The sequence below is a fragment of the Carettochelys insculpta genome, chromosome 12, assembly GCF_033958435.1.
Source record: "Carettochelys insculpta isolate YL-2023 chromosome 12, ASM3395843v1, whole genome shotgun sequence".
NCBI lineage: Eukaryota > Metazoa > Chordata > Testudines > Carettochelyidae > Carettochelys > Carettochelys insculpta.
In genome coordinates, this window is record NC_134148.1 from 38,137,080 (window position 1) to 38,158,826 (window position 21,747).

The 21,747-nt window shown below is 47.2% G+C and overlaps 1 protein-coding gene across 1 annotated transcript in view; it reads right to left on the bottom strand.

Annotated features, from left to right (window-relative positions):
* Positions 1-21,747, bottom strand: part of CERS3 (ceramide synthase 3) — a 42,969-nt gene that overhangs the window by 14,988 nt on the left and 6,234 nt on the right. Inside the window, exons 4-10 of the mRNA XM_075006838.1 lie at positions 16,754-16,811; positions 15,707-15,757; positions 14,631-14,723; positions 13,338-13,466; positions 11,816-11,922; positions 9,993-10,149; positions 301-348 (exon numbers count right to left, since the gene is read on the bottom strand). Coding sequence (XP_074862939.1) covers positions 301-348; positions 9,993-10,149; positions 11,816-11,922; positions 13,338-13,466; positions 14,631-14,723; positions 15,707-15,757; positions 16,754-16,811 — 643 coding nt within the window. The remainder of the gene's footprint in view (positions 1-300; positions 349-9,992; positions 10,150-11,815; positions 11,923-13,337; positions 13,467-14,630; positions 14,724-15,706; positions 15,758-16,753; positions 16,812-21,747) is intronic.

Consider the following 21,747-nt stretch of genomic DNA (forward strand, 5'->3'; position numbering starts at 1 on the left):
CTTGTGCATTTTCCAAAGGTGAGGTGGGGAGTTCCCTCCACTGAAAGGGAGGGGAGGAAAAGAGAGGGTGTGGAGGAGTGTGGTTTTATAGAGATTTCAGGTGAATCAATGAGCTCTCCCAAAGAGATAATTAACTGAAACTCAGGACAGATGAGCTGACACCAGTTGGAAAAGAGTTAGTGTGCAAATACCTGGCATCACAAAGAGGTACAGACTGATTTCAAAGGACAGCAGATAAATTTCAAAGGGTTGATTGACCATTTCTTGAGGAAGCACTCCAAGTAAATGCATGCAACTTACTTTTTTGCCATCAGCTTTAGCCCTAGCAGGCGCAGGCCTCCTGAGCACCTGAAAAGCATATACTCAGCTATTGCTAGAGCATAATTGACAATCATCCCAGTCCAAGATATGTCCATATATTTCAAGTGTAGAACATTGATGCTTCAATTTAACTCCACTAGGCATGCTAAACTGAACCCTGGAAGATCGACCCTGAACAAATTGATCTTCCTGGAAGTAGAGATGTGCCCTTAGAGTTTATCTTTCAGAAAGACATCCAGGCCTTCTCAGGAGACTTCAAATGATGAAGAATCTGCCACATCCCTAGGCAAATTATTCCAATGGTTACTTACCTTCACTGTGGGGAAAAAAATTATGGTTTATTTCCAGTCAGACTCTCCCTTGCTTCATGTTTCAACCTTGGGATTTTTTTTATGCTTTTGTGCACTAGATAAAGATCCCTCAACTATCAGAAATTTTCCCCCATGTAGGTTTTTATAGGTTCTGACACTGATGGGGAGTCAAACACCTTTCAAATCAAACAATTTGTGGAGCATCATGGTATGGAGCCATGGCAAGGATAATATGCTGTCAGGGAGGCAGGTGGGCAGTACAGACCTGAGTATCAGCTGAGTATCCTGCACATTAGCAATAAGCTTTCCACAGGGAAATACAACATGCAAGCATCACTCTTATTTTCTGAGATGGGTGTATGAATTAGTAATAGACCGTCACCCAGAGCCATGGAGAACACCACTTGGACCTGCAATCAGTCTTACTGCTTACATTTTCCTTCTTTTCCCTTGCAGGTAAATTTGGCAATCCTATAAGATGAAACCTGCACACAGGTCTTGGGTCTTAACTAGACTTGTTTCACAGAACAGGAAAGAGTGCCAACTAGAGAAAGGCAAAATAGGAACCCATTTCCCTTTATTGGGGAAAATGAGGCTCCCTCTGACCTGGCTGGCTGGCTTCTTCTCTTTAAACTATTAAAAAAAGCTTGGCTCCAAAGTAAAGGGGGCCAATTCGGAGTTAACTCTTGCATAATGGAAAGCTCAGGAAAACCGTAGCTGACTCAGATGCAAACACTAGGTAATTTGAAAATCTACAAGAAAGATATGCTAATTACCAGCACACCAGCCTCCCCACACCCATCTTTGGATACCATACTAAAAAATTCCTGAGGGAAATCAAAGAGGTTTAATCTAAGGCCAGGTCTACAGTAGGGAATAAGTTCAAATTAAAACACACAACTCAAGCTATATTAATTGCACAGCTGGAGTCAATGTACCTTGATTTGAACTTTGGTGTCATCCCCACAGCAGGAAGTTGATGGGAGAAACTCTCCTATGGATTTCCTTATTCCTCATGACTGTGACGGGTACTGGAGTTGATGGGAACACCCTCAACATTCAATTTAGCACATTCCTACTACATGCACAAAATTGAACCCTGGAAGATCGACCTCCAGAGCATTGATTCATGGGTAAGTATGGATGTGCCCTTATTCAGAGATGCAACCCCATGCTCAGGGTGGCCATAAAATTCTGATTGCCAGAAGCCAGGAAGGGAAGCTAGAGGTTAAGCTGTTCAAAACTGCCCGCTTCTGTACACTGCTCCTGAAGTTCTGGTGCTGGCCACTGTCTGAGACAGGATACTGGACCTCAATGGACCACTGGTCACACCAAATATGGTGTTCTTATATTTAGTTTAATTTGTGCTTGATCTTCATCCAAAAGAACTCTACACTGGGATTTTGTCTGTGTAAGGAATGTGTAAACACTAAAGCCGTGTCTACACGTGCACGCTACTTTGTAGTGGCACTAACTTCGAAATAGCGCCCGTCACGGCTACACGCGTGGGGCGCTATTTCAAAGTTAACTTCAACGTTAGGCGGCGAGACGTCGAAGCCGCTAACCCCATGAGGGGATAGGAATAGCGCCCTACTTCGACTTTCAACGTCGAAGTAGGGACCGTGTAGTCGTTGCGCGTCCCGCAACATCGAAATTGCGGGGTCCTCCATGGCAGCCATCAGCTGAGGGGTTGAGAGACGCTCTCTCCAGCCCCTCAGCTCAATGGTGACCGCGTGGAGCGGCCCCTTAAAGGTCCCCTCCCCCTCCTTTCCTGTGCAGGAAGCTGAGGGAACGTGCAGGCAGCAGCCCAGTCATGCGGCCAGCCTGCATGTCCCTCAGCAGCCACAGGAGGCACAGGACCTTTAATGGCTGCCTGGCAGCGCCCCCAGGGGACCCCCCCCAAGGGGAGCCAGGGCAGCCAGCTCAGCCAGGCTGGCAGCCAGGCCGGCAAGCGGCAGCGGGGCCCCTCCTGGACGGAGGCTGAGCTTCCGGACCTGCTGGGGCTCTGGAGCGAGGAGGAGGTGCTCCAGGTAATGGGGAGCAAGAGGCGGAACGTGGATGCGTTCGCTCGGCTGGCCGACGGCCTGGCTGCCCGGGGTCACCCTGCCCGCACTCCTGATCATGTCAGGAGTAAGGTGAAGGAGCTGCAGCAGGGTTACGACCGGGCCCAGGATGCGGCCAGCCGATCTGGGGCCGCCCCAGTCACTTGCCCCTTTTACAGGGAGCTCAGGGACATCCTGGGCCCCTGGCACACCTCCTCCCCTCTGGCCACCCTTGATACTTCAGCCGACGAGCCCCAGCAGGCCCTTCAGCCAGAGTCCACCCCGGAGGTAAGCCCCGCACCCCGGGCCCCCGCCACCCCCGGAGCCTACCCCCGGGCCATCGCGGCAGGAGGAGGAGGAGGAGGAGGAGGGGGGCTCCTCCTCTGCAGAATCCGGGCTGCAGATCCTCCTCCTGCCATCCTGGAGCAGCAGCCGGGCCTCCACCCCCCGGGGATCTCCGGACCGTGGGAGTGGACCGACAGGTATGTACCCCACTCTGGTGTACACCCCTGGGCTTGAGGGGCGGGGGTAATAGATATGTGTCCAGGGCCCCCCACATGCTCACATGGCCATGGCCCCAAAGACAGCAGGGCCATGTCTCCCACAGCAGTGCATCAGCCCCTGCCCCACCCCCACCCCGCACGACAGTGCCATGCCCCATCCCCGGGGCAGGGGGGAGCGGAACCTCGAGGGGCCCCCGGGAGGAGGGGGTGGGACACCCCACAGCAGCAGCAGCAGCAGCAGCAGCAGCATGTGATGGAGCGGGGGGAGTGCAAAAGGGAGACTCAGGCTAGATATGAGCAACAAGAGCCGAATAGTTCCCAGGGGCAAAGGATGATCCTGGGGCTACAGCTGGCAGGTGACACCTCTGCCCTGAACAAAGAGGAGGGAGGAGCCGAGCTGGCTTTGAATCGGGGGGGGGGAGGGCGGGGGCCCCAGGCAGAGGCTAGGGGAAGGGAGAGCTGGAAGGCAGCCAGCCTGAGGAGGGGGAAAGCTACACCCCAGAGGAGCACCCCTTGGGGTCTTCTCCCCAGGACGGGTTGGAAGGACTGTCTCTTCTGACAGCTGGTGCTGTCACTCCTGGGAGAAACTGGGCATCTGTGGCCTAAGAAACCTCTCCTGCTGTCAGACCCTGCAGAGTGAAGTGAGAGTCGCTCCCACCAGGGGACGGGGTGCAGTGCAGGGGGACCCCTGAACCCCATCCATCACAGCAGCATCTCCCAGGGACGGGGATGGGGAACCTGCAGCACAGGGCTGGGGGGACAAAGGCCACGGCTCGGGGCCCACACTAACGCCTGTCTCCATTCTTCTTCCCCCCTCCTCTCCTGTGTCCCGCAGCTGCACCATTGGAAGGACCGGAAGAGAGCGCCGGAGAGGCATCAGTGGTCCCAGAGACCCCTCCGGGGCCATCGGTCCAGGCAAGCCCCTCGGCCGAGGACCGACCGGCCCCACGGTGGGCTAGACGGCGGACCCCGCGCCACCACCAGCCGACGGCGACGGACCCGCAGCTGCTGGCCATCCACCGTCGGCAGCTGGAGGTCGCGGAGCAGCACCTGCAGGTGGAGCAACGCCACCTGCACCTGCAGGAGCGGGCGCTGGCCTGGCGCCAAGAGGCATGGGGGGCCTACATGGAGACTTTCAACCACCTGGTGGACTACCTGGCCCCCCATGCTGCGCCAGCCGCTGCAGCGCCCGCCCTGCCTGCTCCACTCGCCGCACCACCAGCTGCTCCGCACGCCGCCGTCCCATCTGCCGTCGCCCTGCCACCCACCACCGAGGGCCGGAGCGCTGAGGGACCCCTGGAGCCAGCTGAGACTCGCCGGGCATATCTTCCGGTCCGCCCCGCCCCCAGCCAGCCCCGGACAGGGCTGCGGCCGCGTCGGGGCTCCCGGCCGCCCACGCCCAGTGCCGGACTTTAGGGGCGAGGGGCCCGGGACGTGCCCCCCCCCTTGTATATAGTTGTGACATTAATTTGTGCCCCCCCGTTTGCCCCGTCCCCCCATGTAAATAGTTCTCCCCTTTATCATCCCTGGTTTTCTTTTTATTACTGAACAAACCTTTTTATTACTATTGTTTTATTTGTACACATTACTTTTGTTCCACACGTTGTATATAGTTTGTTCTTGTTTTATTTATAGTTAAAAAAAAAGTTCTAAAAGAAAAAGCAGTTTAAGTTCAGCCACAAGTGCATGCTGTCACTTGTCCAGGAAAAGTGGGAGGGGGGTGCGGTTGGGTGCTCCATGGTGTGGGCGTTGGGGCAGGGCGTGTGGTGGAGGAAGGGGTGGGCAGTGGGGGGCCTGGCAGAGTTCACCCCGCGGCCTCGTCATCGAAGTGGGCCTGCAGGGCCTCCCGGACCCAGGTCCCTTCGGGGTCCACCTGCCGACTGGGGGCAGCGGGTGGCTGCACGTCGGCCCTGCCGGCCTCCACAGCCCAGCCCTGGAAAAAGGCCTCCCCCTTGCTCGCCACCAAATTGTGCAGGGCGCTGCACGCACCCACAATCAGGGGGACGTTGTTGGGGCCCGCATCCAGGCGGGTCAGGAGACATCTCCAGCATCCTTTCAGGCGGCCAAATGAGCGCTCCACCACCTGGCGCACGTGGTTCAGGCTCTGGTTGAAGCGCTCCTGGCTAGTGGAGAGCTGGCCCGTGTATGGGTGCATGAGCCAGGGCTGGAGGAGGTATGCCGCATCTGCGATGACGCAGAAGGGCATGGTGGTGTCCCCCAGAGGGATCTCCCGCTGGGGGATGTAGGTCCCCGCCTCCAGCCGGCGGCACAGGCCCGAATTCCGGAAAACCCGGGCGTCGTGGGTGCTGCCAGGCCAGCCCACGTAAATGTCCTGGAAACGGCCCCGGCTGTCCACCAAGGCCTGGAGGACCACAGAATGGTAGCCCTTGCGATTGATGTAGCGTCCTCCACTGTGATGCGGGGCACGGATGGGGATGCGAGTCCCATCCAGAGCCCCGAAGCAAATGGGGAAGCCCAGGGTGGCAAAGGCCGCGATGGTGGCATCTGCGTCCCCCAGCCTCACGAGCCTGTGCAGGAGCATGGCATTGATGGCACGCACAACCTGCAGGGAAAGCACATGGGAGAGCACCAATGAGGGGTGAGCAGGGTGTGCGTGGCCCTGCCCTGCCCTCCCCAACCCTCCCCTGCCCTGCCCGGGCCCCCCTCCCCTGCCCTGCCCTCACCCCGTGGGTTCTCTTACCTCCATGAGGACAGCCCCGACGGTGGCCTTGCCAACACCAAACTGCTGTCCCATGGATTGGTAGCTGTCTGGAGTGGCCAGCTTCCAGACAGCGATGCCGACCCGTTTCTGCACTGTGAGGGCACGCCGCATGGCGGTGTCCTGGTGCCTGCGTGCAGGGGTGAGCCACTGGCACAGCTCCATAAATGTCTGCCGGCTCATCCTGAAGTTCCTGAGCCAGCGGTCGTCGTCCCACTCCTCAAGCACCAGCCGCTCCCACCAGTCGGTGCTGGTGGGGTAGCTCCACAGCCGCCGGCGTGTGAGGCAGGGGGGGGCGGGGTGCTGCAGGGTTGGGGGTTGAGCCCTGCTGCCCTGGGGGCAGCTCCTCCTCCAGTGTAGCAAGGAGGTGCTCAGCTGCCTCCCGCATGGCATGGATCAGGGCAAGCCCTGCTCCTGCCGGGAGGGCTGGGTGGACCTCTGGCTGCTGCTGCTGCTGCTGCTGCTGCTGCTGGGGGTCCATGCCTGCGTCGCCCGGGGTCTGTGCGCCTATGGCTCCTCAGACCGCGTGCTGTGCAGGCTGAGTGTGTCTGGGAGGGGCCCTTTAAGGGAGCAGCTAGCTGTTGCCCCGGAAGCGCTAGTCCGCCCTGTGACCCTGTCTGCAGCTGTGCCTGGCATCCCTATTTCGATGTGTGCTACTTTGGCGTGTAGACGTTCCCTCGCTGCGCCTATTTCGATGTTGCGCTGCCCAACGTCGAAGTTGAACGTCGACGTTGCCAGTCCTGGAGGACGTGTAGACGTTATTCATTGAAATAGACTATTTCGATGTCGCTACATAGAAATAAGCTATTTTGATGTACGTGCACGTGTAGACGTAGCCCATCTGCCACAATGCTGTGACTATATTGCTGTCACCTACTCAGAGGCCGCTGTACCCACAGCTAAACTAGGCAGCTGCAGAGAACAACAGCCTTGGCCCCACTTTCCATTTGTCACAATGTAGGGGCTATGAGGCCAAATTGGAGTGCTGTTTTGAACCTGCATGCCAGGTCACAAAAACACCCAGTAAGAGTTGATCTCTGTTGTGATGGAGCAGCAGCTGTGACAAACCTGCTGTTGTAGGCCTATGGGGAGAGCGGCGGGGAGTGGGGGCAGCACCTACTTTGAGATGATCAGAGCAAAGTAGTGGCCATCAGAAGATGCACTGGTTCCCTACGCTATTCCCTTGGCTGCGACCACGGAGAATCTGGCTTGGCAAAACAGGGTAGAAAAACAGGATATCCTAAGTAGTCCAATCCAGAGGAAGTTTTTTTTCCTGCAGTAAGGAGCAATGTTCCCTCTCATATTTTCCATTCCCTGTGAGGAATAAATTTTGTTGTGTGCACCAAGGCAAATGGGGATGTGCACTGTGGCACTCTGCTAATCAGCTTGGTGGCATTTGAATCTCTCCTGGGTGGCCGACTAAACATTCATCTTACAGGGAACACTGGATCCAGTCCATACTAAAGAGGCATACGGAGGATCTGGCCTTATTTTGTTGATTATTATCAACAGCTTCTTCCTGGTTCAAAAGTGACCTAGTTTTTTCCATTCTAAGCAGATTGCTCTTGCTTTAAAGAATGTTGAAAACAACCTGTTTTCTGAATGGGCAGAGAAGCTAAAAGCTTTGCTAACACACAGGTGACGGTTCGCTCCACTAAAATAGCAACAGCTACTGGCACAGTGTAGGTGTACAACAAACGTGTTACAAAAAAAAGGATTAGCCCCTTCCAGCACAATGCTGCCTTGCAAACAGCATTCTTTTAAAAGTTGGATTTACATCTTTGGAGGCCTGAGCTGACTTCACAGCCAAGTTTGCCACTGCCGTGGAAAGCAGGCTCCACATGCAAGCCAGCTGAAGTCATCTCAGCTGCAAAGTACTGGTGCCGCTTCTACTGCCATGGCAAAAGTGCTGTTGGACACAGCCTTTTTTCCACAGGGCCGGGTAAGGAATCAAGAATCCAGAGTGACACTGTGTGGCTTGTCACCCTTCTATTGCTTACGATGGCTGGTCCTGGGCAGCAGTTACTTACAAGAAACCACTTCTGACCCTGCCAAAGACAAAAGTGGCTAAGCAGACAGGGAACTCTTCTATTCTCTAGTTTAACACAGTGCTCATCACTGTAGTTTCTAAGTGCATTACAGCGGAGCCCTCCCACTGCAGCAGCAGCCAATAGAAAAGCAGGGAAGCTGTGCCAAAATGCTGCTACCCAATGTGGGGAACGGAGATTTTAACAGCAAATAGAAAGCTGTGCTTTTCACCCGCTTTCCCCTTTACTTCAACTACCCTGCAGAAGGAGCACACAACATTCGAGTGCCACACTTCGGTAAACTCAATTCCAGCTCCATTGCCTCTCCTATTACATCACCCAGCTCTGACTTGTCATTTTTACTCAGTATTCCATTCCAGGCACTTACATTTTCATGTTTTACATGGGATTTGTTTTCTGCATCTTTCTTAATTAACACCTGTGTCTGCACGGAATTCTGGAAAAAGTGGGTCTTACAAAAGCTCATGACCTAATAAAGCTGTTAGTCTTTAAGGTGCTACAGGACTGCTTATTTCCAGGGCGTAATTCATGGTATATTTACGCATTTTTCTTCTTGGTAAAATAATACAAAAAATTAGAATGGATTATGTCTGTTCTTCTAAAATGTTCCTCATTGTTAACTGTTTGAGATAACTGAGCTTGCTGACCCTTTTAAGTTACATAATTTGGAACCACAGAACAGTCATTAGTTTCAGTAGAGTAGCAAGGCCTTCCGAGAGCCTTTTCCTAAATGTTGCTTTTGTCCCTAACTAGGCAACAGTGAAAGGATTGCACAGTTCACTACAACAGCTATAGGCACAGAATTAGGCATTCAAATGGCACACGGCTTCTCTCTTTGCTATCAGTTTCATACAGTTTATAGCCTTACACAGTACCCTGGTTTTCTGTTGATCTGCTCTTGACAGGTGAATTTCACCTACTGTGAACTCTGTAATGAAACATCAAAAAGTAGCTGAAGTGAGCTTCTGTTGAAAAGGAAGTGTGTCAGTGGAAGGAGAAAATGACAGTGCTACAATTGAGTCCACTCTGTTTCATTTTAAAAGTGCGTAATGTAACTTACCCTCCTACAGCGTTCAATCCTTGTCTTTGCATCCATTCTATTCTAGACTGAAACGCTTTAGCAGCAAAATATACTTTGTATGTCTACATCTCATGGAACAATATTTAAAGCTATGAATGAAAAAAGCCAGGGATAAATAACTTAGAAAATGGTGAATGTTCTTTAATTGGTGTAACATTATAGGCTTCAGTGGAGCTATATGAATTTATACCAGTCTAAAATTGGGCAGTTAATAGCAATCTGGATATAGAAGGCAGTTTATAGTAAGGACTGTCTCGAGTAAGTCATGTTGTGACTTAAATCAGCCAATTTAGCTAGGCAATTTCCAGTAGATGTTTGTTCAACCTTAGCCAAACATACTTCCCCCAGGCAAGTCAGTCTGGTTGGTCTCTTCCGTGTTGCAAAGACAAGGTTTTACTGTCTCATGATACAAGGCAGTATCTGGGTTTTTTCTAATATCCAAGATTATAAACGGTAAGGATAAGCAGACATAGAGACTGGAGCTCAGAGTTAGACATTCATCTTTGCCTTTGGTTGCGAGTTTTCTTGTTTTTCTTGATACAACATTGAAAGATTAGGTTCCTCTCCTTTCTTCGTGCTTTTAAAAGGTTGACCAGAACATTTTCATAAGCCAGTAATAATTTCTTACATTAGGTTCTACATTTTCAAAAAAAAAAAAAGCTCTGCTTTGGGGCCAAATTTGCAAGAAAGCTGACTTTCCAATAAGCATCAATAAGGAGGAAGGTTTTCAAAAGGGCTCAGGGCATGAAGAACTGGGTTCTTATAAAAATCTGGCCATGGATGTCACAATGGGAGCTGCTGGATGCTGTTCAACTTTTAAAAATATTTCCTTTGTTTTGGAGCCAAATTGAAAATGTGGCCCTTATGGGTGAAGGTAAAGTAAGAATCTGTATGTACATCTATCAAAGACACAATTCAAAGTGTTTGAGATTTCCCACAACTTTCTGCAGAAGCCTGAGTTACTTACCTTTAGGAAAAGGAATTTATTCAAAATTTTGAGAACAAGATAGCCCCAGTATAGATGGAGCCCTTGCAGAATTAGAAGCGGCGCATTGAAGATGAAATACGCTAAAGCCATTTCTGGATAGTAGTACGCACACAGATATAATGTACCATGTAAAATCCTGAAAAACAAAGACAATCATTACCCGCTGTGATTGACTGAGCAATTTAGACTTTTCAGGTTTAAATTGATTAGCTGAATCACCTTACTATATACACTCAAAATATTCAAAACTGTAAAAATGAAAAATTCAATAACAAATCTTGACTTTACTGGAATGTACAATAGGCTATTAAAATAGTCTTCTGGTTAAAAAAAATCCTCTGATCTCCAAACAGGAAGGTGTAGGTAGAAGACACATATTACTCTTCGAAAGCTTGTCTCTGCCATTTTCATTCCCTCCAGTCTTTAGGCCCAATCCTGAAACACTGATTTCAGCGAAACTCTAAAAGAATTTAGGATTTGGCTCTTTGTTGATTAATTCATGTGTTTATTTTGTCTTGAGCCTCATCTTCTTCTATTTCATGGCTAGGTTGTTTGTATGTTTTTCTTTTATATCCTTCAGTTGCTTCACTTATTGTTTCCAAACTTAAGAGTGATGAAATCAGATTCCATCAAGCAAAATGAATGGAGACTGTTTGTGCAATTAATTTGGGATGGGGGACCAGAAAGACCAAAGCTACGGGCTGTTTGGAAATACAGAAGATGACAAAAGGATTAAGAAAGGGTTGGGTAATCAATATGCAGACATATTATTAATATAATCAGTGTGTGTCCCAGAAAAAATACTATTTTAAAATACATTGCAGTAAGCTCAAATGACAGTGCAAATATTAAAAATTTCAATGAGCTAAGATTAGGTGGGGTTTGAACCTCTCTAATATGGAAGTGTATCATCTGGCAAACTCCATAATCCATCATGATTTTAGTTAGCCGGACAACCATTTATCATGGGTGTGGCCAAGTTTCCCAGGGTCCCATAAAGTTTGTTTACAGCCACTAGGCCTGGCTGTCAGTGTTCTGTGCTGATATTTAGCTGTAATTTACCCCGAATGTCTTCTAAGTGCCCAGTAAGCTGTGGAAGTGTTGGTAATGTGCTAGACTGTACTGATCTCCCATTGTCCGGCAAATTCTCATGTCCAGCACCAGTCAGATCCCAAGGGTACCAGACCAGAGTGGTTCAACCTGTACTGTTTTAATGAATAATAATTTGACTTCTGAAAAATAATTTACACATCGTCTTCTAAAGCCTTAACACACAGGCTATGGCCACACTAGCCCCTCTTTTTGGAGGGGAGATGGTAATAAGGTACTTCAGGATATGGTATTGAGGTGCTACCATGAATATGCAGCACCTCTTTAGCATAACTGCAGCAGTACGTGCTTCAAAACCATGGGTTTTGAAATGCAGCCACCTGTGTAGCTGAGGGGCCTTTCAAAACAGATCCCTGATTTCAAAAAACCCTTATTCCCAAAACCAGATAGGAATAAGGGGCTTTTGAAATCAGTGGGTTGTTTCGAAAGGCCCACTGGCTAGATGGGCAGCTGCATTTTGAAACTGGCAGTTTTGAAGCGTGCGGGGCTGCTATTATGCTAATGAGGCATTGAATATTCATGACAGGGCCTCGTTAGCATATCCTGAAGTGCCATATTAACATAGCCCCTCCAACAGGAGGGGCTCGAGTGGCCAGCCAGAGAGATTCTTTTCCTTCTCATCCAAGCCCTAACCAACCTCCTTCTGAAAAACAAATGAAAGAAAAGTTGTGACTGAAACAAATGTTACTTACCAAAAAGGGAACAGGATAAGCCGTGTAATGAAGAACACAACAGAGAAGATGATGAAGAGAACAGTGCAGGTTTTTTCCCAATGAGCATAATTAAACATTTTGGCTGACTAAAATAGAATAAAAAACAACCAAACATGTTCACAGACATTTATTAGCCTTTGAAATAGCTCCCATTTAAGGTCTTCTAATGAAGGATTTAGGTTAAAGAGAATTCCCAGCCACTGTGGCAAATAAAGTAACCATGTTAACGTTCTTTAAAAAATAATGACATTTATTTCACGTTGACATGGGTCCTTTCTATCTCAAAGTCCTTACGACAACTCTCTGAATAGAACACTGAGTTGTAAGACCTTCCATTTCCCAGGTTTGCAACAGATGTAAAGGGGCTGCAGACAGGGAGGAGAGGGGAGACTTCAGCCCTGCTACTCCCTCAGGAATAGTTCTGATTCAGCCATCAGTGACTAGCAATCAGCGCAGCTGCACCAGGTCTGACCCTTTATGTGTAGGCCTGCCAAAGAGTGACAGGAGAGGAAAAGGGGGCAGCTGCCTCAGGGCCCAGCAATTTAAAAGGATCCTGGGCTCCTGGCCACTGTTGCTGCTACAGTGATAACAGCAGTGGCCAGAGCCCTGAACACTTTAAACTGCGACTGGAGTCCTGGGTGGCACTAAAGGGCTGGCTGGGGGAAGCTAGACGTCAGCCCTGCCCCTTCTGTCTGAGGATCTGCCCCTCTCAGGAGCCCAGAGTTAGCCTTCTTTTGCCCTGGGCCTGGAGAAATGTGTTGGCCTCCCTGAAAAGGGCATGCTGATGTCTCCCACAGTGCCTGATGTGCAGAGGATATATTCCAACTTGGCTCTTTTATTCACACTCTAGAGCTCATGCTTTTGCCTCATCCATTACACTGATGCTAGCCCTTGTCATCCCCAGGGCAGCTACCCCAATTCCAGACCTCAGATAACTGAATCAGGGCTGTTTCCAAGTGTGGACAAAGCTTCCTGGGCTGTACTCCACTCTTAGTTACACTGGTATAAATCTAGAGCAACTCCACTCATGAAAGCACCACTTTTTGCTAGCCCTGTTGCAAAGAGGCAAGATTCCCCCAGTGTGGCTCATTAGGAGCGTCACACTCAGAGAGCACTAAGGGTCAGGCCTCTGGTGTAAATGCCTAGGGAGCTAGGCATGTCTGGGTAACATTTCAGATGCTAATCTGCACCAAACCTCTTGAGATTTGCCCACCACTACAAACTGCCCATCAGCTGAGCCTATTTTCTCTCATTCTGACTGCACAAGAAGAACGATCAAGGTACACAGCTGAAATTCTAGCTCCGGGACCTCTCTTCCTGTCTGTTTTCAACTGCCCAAAGTTATTCAATGACAAGACCTCAGATGAGGGGAGCCAATGGTCCCCTGGGCCTTAAAAATCTGTAAAAACATTTCTTACTGAAGTTGAAAGGGGAAAAGAGGGAGTGTGGGGACCAAACACTGAACCAAACCGGACAGATAAAAATGGAATGTGAGGTTTACCTCGAGCCAGAAGTCTGCAGTGTCATGTACAAGCATCACTAAAGTCCCCATACGAACGTAGTTGCTGCACCAAGAACCAGCCATTAAAACAATGGCTGCCAAATGGTGAATGACGTGGGCCATAAAGTCCTATAAATGAAATAAAACACAATACGTCAAGCACAAACAGTTATTTTCCAAACCATACATTTAAAAAACAAAGTGGAACAGCAGATGCCAGCAGGCTATCTTAAAGGAAGGCTGCAGGGGAAGCAGAGTTCATGCAAGGTACTGGCTTGCCGTGTGCAAATTCTAGCATAACAACGTCCTCTATTCAGTGACTCGGACCCTTTTTGGGCTTTGGTCCCATCTTCCAATGTTGATAGCCTGAGGTGGAGGCCCTGGAGTGGTTTCAGCCCTGCAGGGGGTGGTTGGATCCCACCATGCCTGCACTCTGCCCACAGGGGCAGCTCCTGCAATTTGGGTAGGCTGGGTTTGGCTCCCTGCTCTGGACCTTGTGACCTTTGGGGTTGCAGTGCTGCTCCGGTGTGGCCCCACTGTGTGGACTGGAAAGAACATGTGTGAGTGGAGTTAGGACCTGGCTCCTGAGGGTGTAGTGCCACTCATTCAAATTTGACCTACCTGGGCTCCCATCATCAGGATGGCTGTGCTAAACCTGGCTGGTTATGGACCCCAGAGGTTGCAGTGCCCAGACCGGGGAGGTGAGCCCAGCCAGCCCCATGGGACAAGAGCCACAAGCCGCTGCTGGGTGACTCTCTGAAACATTCTGATGTCCCACTGTTGACTCCTGACCCCTGGGCCAAGAAACCCTACTCTAGTGGTTGATCCCACGAAGAGAGGTTCTATGACCTGCTACCAGCTCAGGTGGTAGAGGCCTGTGCTTTGGGAGTGGGAGGACAACCCGTTTCATCCCAACTCCCCATTTATTGGATTTGATATAACTGTGATGCTGGTTGATTGCAGGGGCAAGGGATACCTCTTATAGTATACCCACAGTTATTCCAGGGGTGGCAGATATGCCTTGTCCCTTCTGCCTGCCTCCCCTTGTGCCCTCCCCCCAAAAGAATATTACATAGGTGGGGTTTACTTCTGGGTGCCCAGACAGATTATCTTCCATAGTGCACACCACATGGAAGGGATGGGGACATTGTGGCCATATTATATTCAGCAAACCACTTCTGACCGGGAGGTTCAAGCATTGATTATCTCAGCACTCACCACAGCATTTTCCTAACACAAGGGAACTCATAAGAGAATCAAAGATCCTAATTGCAAATAATCACAAATACTTGCCTTCCTTTTGATGTCAGTACGCAGGGTAAACAACAGAGAGAAATAAAAACTAATCTCAGCCATGTAATACCAATATTGAGATGGTAGCAAGGTCTGCAAAGAAAGAAAATATGCTTTTTTTTCTAGTCATTTCAATGCATTGCAACAGATGTATAAATAAAATCCACTGAATTTTACATTCACGTTGAACCTCTCTAATCCAGAACACTCATCTGGCAAACTCCGTAATCCAACATGATTTTAGTAAGCCAGGCGACCCACTCATTTTGGGTGTGGCCAAATTTCTCGTGGTCCCACATAGTTTGTTTCCAGCCAACAGTCCTGGCTCCCAGTGTTCTGTGCTGTTATTTAGCTGTAATTTACCCCTAAAGGTCTTTGAAAAGCCCAGTAAGCAGTGGAAGTGTTGGTATTGTTGCTAGACAGTACGACCTCCCTTGGTCCAGCAAATTTTCTCGTATGACTCCACTTAAGTCCAAGGGTGCCACACAAGAGAGGTTCAGCCTGTACTATGTTTTTTCTTCCTCTTCATATGAATATGAAAATGAAAATTATTATATGAGCTTTATTCAGGAGCAAAACAGTCTGAGAGCTAAACCTTTCCAACTTTACTCAGGCAAAACTCCCAGTTATTTCAGCTGCTCCACTTCCAGTTTCTAGCATGACTTCTTCAACAGTGAGCTTAACCATATACTGAGTGCACCCAAGTTTGCTTGCAAACCAGTGAAAATATAGCAAGTCCATCAACATTTGTGCTTTTCTATGCTAGTATTGTGTACCAGCACTTTGGCAGCCTCAGCCATAGAACTGGAGGTGGGTGGGGGCAGGGTGGGGGCAGGTGGTGGGCAGGGAAGCCCTCTGAGTATTGGCTTCTCTTTTTTTGTAACATTAAAAAAAAGGCACTGATAAATTTTAATTTGCAAATAATATTGAACATCTTCACACATCTGATAACTGAAACTGAAGTCATTTAATTACATGAAAAGCTAATGCTTCTATCCAAACTGAAAAGGCTATTCCTTTCACTGCGGAGAACAGAAATACCATGTTGATCATGACTCCAGTTCTGAAGAGCTCACCTGAAATGGATAGCCAACCCACACTTGCCATGTATCATAAAACCAAGGTTTCTGTGAAAGACAGGACCACATAAAGAATAAGAAGTTGAGTAGTGAGTCAATCTTAGCTCAGAAATATTTAAACAATGACTCCAGGATGAAACACACGCATCAGTTATTGTCTCACAGTACATTTTCTATGTCAACTATATGCTAAAGTCATCATGTATCCCTCTTTTAATAGGCCAGTTCCAGTTCTTCATCTGATATTCCATATTTCTCAGATTTTGGGGACATTTGAAATGTTTCAATTTTCTATTTTAACATTCATGACACCGCATTTCTTCTGTAAGTTCAGTTTGTTGAAGACGCCTTGGTATGTGATTAGAATTTGCACTATCTTTACCAGGCACAAGCTTTCCAGCAAGATGAATGATCAGCAAGATGAACAGAGTGTAGGGAAAAAAAAAGTGCCAAACACAAGTCAAAACCATCAAACCTTTTCTTTTGCGCAGAATTAGTGTAATTTCATTTTTTCAATGTTTCTTGAGAACCTTATTAGCTTCCTGGGAAAAATCCACTCTTCCACTAACAAAACACACACTGACGATAGCAATCCCAGTGAACATGTTTTAAAACAGTCATTTTTGTATGACTCTGTCCATGAAAAAATGTTACAGCAAAAGTCTTTGATTTCGAAAAATATAGTTATGTAACATAGAATTGGTGAGGTACATTGTATAACCATCACCCACCCACAGATCAAGGAACACACATTGCCTAACAAATACCTTCTGCAATTCTTCCTTAAAATGCTGGTTACGTGTAAAGTTCCATTTGACTGAGAAACCATAACAATAAGTTTAAATATAAATAAAATCTGAGTGCAAAAAATAGGCTGTTATTTAAATTATAATACTGTACTTGATAAAAATAGCGTTATGGTCTGAACCCAAAGCTCACTGAAGTCAATGGGAAATCTTCTACTGACCGCAAAGGCCTCGGCAATGTGCCCTAATTTAGTTAAAAGGGTTATGAGACTTGAAAATCTCCCCCAAGTTAACTTACATCGTATAGACATATAAATCCAGCAATGGATGATGTAAGATAAAATGAAAATCGCCAGCTGCAAAACAAAAAGAAAAACAACCCAAAAATCAGAACAGTTATTGCTCCTTCATAGGCATTATTTAGAAACGGAGCTGTGGCAGCCAGTCAATCTGTCTGGAAGCTGCACATGTACAGAGACATAAATGTACAGCTTTACCTCTCACTGCACTCCTCTGGCTGTGTCTATCAATCACTATATGATTCTCTCTCACTTGCCATGATGCAAATATTTCTCTTTTCATCGGCTAATAGTTATTATTCACCAGGGCGTAGGGATTTACATGACGACACTAAGGCCAAGGAATGTGCACATTTCTCTCTTACAATTGTTTAACGTAACTCCTTTCTTCTGAAGGGCTTTATACAATGTCTTTCACACTGGAAAAATATCGAGACAATGAACTTCCCTAGCAAATGACAATCTGATTTTAAATAAGTGTATGTTATAGCTGGGACTTGTATCACCACCTTATGGTAAATTTGTCCAACTCTTTCCATTGCATAGTCTCTCTCCACCACTACCTTTTAAAAAAGAACTTTCTTCTGTTGTGTGGTAACTGGCCCAGTCTTCATGGAGCTGCCTTCTGAAGATCCCACTGAGGTTAACTGACTGCCCCAGGTGTCTGCTTAAAGGATAGTTAGTAAATGAACATCTGGACCTAGTAGTCCTGAAGCACCTTAAAGACTAACCAATTATTTATTAGTTAGTTTATGATTAGTCTGTAAGGTGCTACAGGACTGCTTGGGTTTGTTTTTTGACAGGCTACCCTTCTGAGACTATCTGGACCTAGTATAAAGGTTACCTCAGTTTAGTGATGGTAGATAGGCTCACAAGGAAGGTGCTCCTAGAGGAAAGTCTCTGACAGAGGAAATGTGTGTTTCCAGGGACAGAAAGCTGGTGTGGGTGAGCTCACAGGGCAAAGGACCTACAAGGTACACTCCTAGAGAGAGGACGTCCCTAAGAGAGAGCTAGCAGGCCACAAGAAAGCCTAGATGCTGCAACTAGGAGTACAGGGGTATTGCAACCCTTCCTGGCTTGAAGTGGTTTCCACTATACACAGGCTTTAGAGTTTGCTCCAGTGATTCTCAACACCACGACCTCTCCTAGACAAATTGTTCCAGCACCCCTGCAAGGAAGGTCTGGTCCCAGTAAAGTGTTCTCTAAACAAGTGGTAGGAATGCCAGCCGGTCAAGAACCACAGGCTGTCCCTGAGAAGAACTGTGGGTCTCCACAAAATCCTGGCTCTGGGGAAAGATTCTTCACATTTAGCAGCAAGAGATGGAACTCTCGGACTGAAACCTGTTTCAAGAAAACCATGCTGGTTAAAGGACCTGGACAGAAGCAAAGCAATGGACTCAAGTGGGACAAAAACTAAGACCTACCCTGTCTCCTAGCAAAACACCAAAGATTAAGACTTTTTGTGCTGGCCTGTTCGGTTAATAGAGGAGGCTTTCCAAAGAGGGGCTCTTTAGTACCTGAAAGTCTTCCTAGACTTCTTCTTATCCCCAGGTGAGGAGAAATCAAGGCAGAGGTTAGTTGTGGCGTCATTTCTAACCACAGGAGGATGCTCTGGGATGGCCTGCACTCTAACACCCTCACAATCCTATTTCTCCAAACAGCCAAAGAACACGTCTGCAAGGTGGTGAGCACCACGAACTACTATTAAAATCTATGTGGCATGGAGGGCACCACTAGCCAATGTGTTTTGGTTCAAAAATCAAATTAACTTCTATTGGTCACTTACCATAAAAGGTAGAACACAGAAGAAGTGTAGCTGACTGAGCAAGTTTGTGTCTCATTACCTGATTCTGGTTGACCCTTGGGTCAGGTGGGCTAGTGTTTGCTGACCCTGATGTTTGGTTGTGGGTGACAGTCACATGCTACTTGACGGCTGTCAAACAGGTTTCATCCGAACCAGGCTAAACATGAACTGAAATCTCAAAACAATGTTTACACGTCAACAGAAGCCACATGGCTCCTTACAGATCTAATAAAGAGGTACTGTAAATTCCAGCCAGCCCAGGACTGCTGTAATAGCTCCAGAATCTGAGTAGGAGGCAATGATCCTAATTGTGGGAAGGGCAAAGGATTGGGCGGGAGCTTTCCATGACTATTTCCATGACAATCATTTTCTTTGCCTAGGGACGGTCTGACTCAATCCGTAACTTCCCCCAACCAACGCTTGTTAGCTTGATTTCAGGTGGAAGTAAAAATAGACATGAGATACACAATCTGGTGAGAATATTTGGTATCCCAGTGTTTCACAAGGCTCTTGAGAAACAGTGCCGAAGAATGACCAAGCAGATTTGACTTGCTGACAGCGATGAGACAAGACAGACTCCCGACAGGGAAACTGCCTACACTAGAATTAATGCATAGCCAGGTCTTCTGTTAACAATAATTCACTTAGATTAACCCCTGAGACAAGATGAGAGAGCTGTAACCTACGAGTGCATGTATGAACAAAAGCAGTCCCTCGATCTGCACTGCCCTCTCTCAAATCCAGTGTCAGTGGTGAAGCCAATGAGCCAGCAAAACCAATTTACTGGGGTTTATATAGAGGGTATTTTTTTCTAGTTTTCAGCCCACTGCAGGCCTGATCAGGCAGGTGCTGGTACCTACAACTGTAAGTATGTGAATTGTCCTGTTGACTTTGATGGGCCTATTTTTGTGCTTAAATGCTTTAGAATCATAGAAGATTAGGGTGGAAAGAGACCTCAGAAGGTCATCTAATCCAACCCCCTGCTTTAAACTGGACCATCCCCAACTAAATTACTCAAGTCAGGGCTTTGGCAAACCTGGCCTTAAAAGCTTCTAAGGATGCAGATTTCACCACCTGCCCAGGCAACCCATTCCAGTGCTCCACCCCCACTCCTAGTAAAACCGTTTTTCTTAATATCCATCCTAGACCTTCCCTCATTGGAGCTTAAGACCATTGTTCTTTATTCTGTCATCTGCCACCACTGAGAATAGCCTGACTCCATCCTCTTTGGAGCTGAAAGGGTGCTAACAAGTTCCTCATTCTTCTCTTCTGCAAATTAAATTAGCCTAGTTCCCTCAGTCTGTCCTCATAATCCCCAGCCCCCTAATCATTTTGTTACTCTCCACTAGACTCTCCAATTTGTCCACATCCTTTCTTTAGTGGTGGGCCCCAAAACCAGATGCAAGATTCCTGACATGACCTCACCAGTACTGAATAGAGGTGAATAATCACTTCCCCAGATCTGTTGGCAATACTCTTCTAATGTATCCCAACATGCCCTTAGTCTTCTTGGCTACAAGGGCACACTGACTCATACCCAGCTTCTCATCCACTGTAATCCCCAAGTGTTTTTCTGCTCAACTGCCACCTAGCCTATCAGTCCCCAGACCGTAGCAGAGGATGGGATTCTTTCTTCTCAAGTACAGGACTCTGCACTTATCCTTGTTGAACCTCAGCAGATTTCCTTTGGCCCAATCCTCCAATTTGTCTAGGCCACTCTTCACCATATCCTTATCCCCATCCCTAAACATGTCTACCTCTCCCCGCAGCTTAGTGACATCCGTGAACTTTCTGAGGGTACAATCTACCCTATTATGCAAATCATTAATGAAGATGTTGCATAAAACTGGTGCCAGGACCAACCCCTGGGGCACTCTACTTGATATCGACTACCAACTAGACTGTTGGAGCCACTGTGTGCAGCACCTTGCAGAACTGAGGTCTTAGACTCCAATCCTGCAAAGATTTATGCATATGAGCAGTCACATTGATATTGATGGGACAGCTCTTTCATAAATCTTTGCAGGACTGGAGTCTCAGTTTATACTCAGCTGAGTTTTGCCATGAATTTGGAGTTAGAACAAATTCCAGAAAACAAAGCAAAACTCACCCAGAGATTCAAATGAAAGACAATAGCATTTATGATCCTAAATCACTTCGACTTGTCATTACTAGCAAAGTTTTACCAACATAACTAATCTTTTTATATGAACATATTTCAGTTTATGTTCACACTCTATTCTCCATAAGCATCTACTCTGTCACTGACAGCAGCCACATTTGAACAAGGCCTAACAAAAACTTCTCTCTCAGTAACATTTTTTTGCACATCAAAATTTCTTCCTGTTCTCTGAAAGCTTCCATTGACAGCGAGTGCTGTAGCTACATGCTATGAACAAATATTAAGCACATCAAAGAACAAAACAGAACATTTCTGTGAATTGCCAGGGCAAATTTTAAATTGCTTTAAGAAAGAAGAGTAACTGCTGAAGTAAAATATCAGCCCACTCTGGAGACAGAGAAAAAGATGACTCCAATTTGCTTGCAAGCCTAAAGAAGTAAACTGATATAATAAGTCCTTTTAAAAAAAAACTCTCTTTTTTGTGTTATGGTATATACTGTACAGTTTGATAAACATTTCCTATTAGATTCAAAAATAAAAACATTAATTAAGTGGAATGGATATTAAATGACATTGAGTGCATGTGAAAACACAAAAATATGCATATTAAATGAACATCGGCATGGTGGTTTAACTTGGAGTGGAGTTCAGACATTAGCATAGTCACAAGACAAGTTTTCATCCCATCCATTATGAAGCATAGGACCTACAGACTTGGGACTTCCTCAAATAATACATTGCTACTGAAATGCAACAAAGATAAAAATAATTATGTGGTAGAATATTGTAAGATTAAAAAGTCACTCTGAATCCTGCTTGGAAGCCCACTGAAATTTAGCGAAACATGGCCAGCAGGATTTGGATTTTATGTAGCTCTTGTTATAATGAAAGCAATATTATAAGCATTAGCATTAACGGCCATGACAGCAAAAATAATTGAGCTATGCCAACCAACCTGGGTTTGGACATCCCCAGTACCAGGTAAATGAAAAGGACTATGGTGATTTTATGTGCTCTCTCAATTTCCTGCCATGGGGCATTGGCTAAGTACCATCACTTTCTTATGT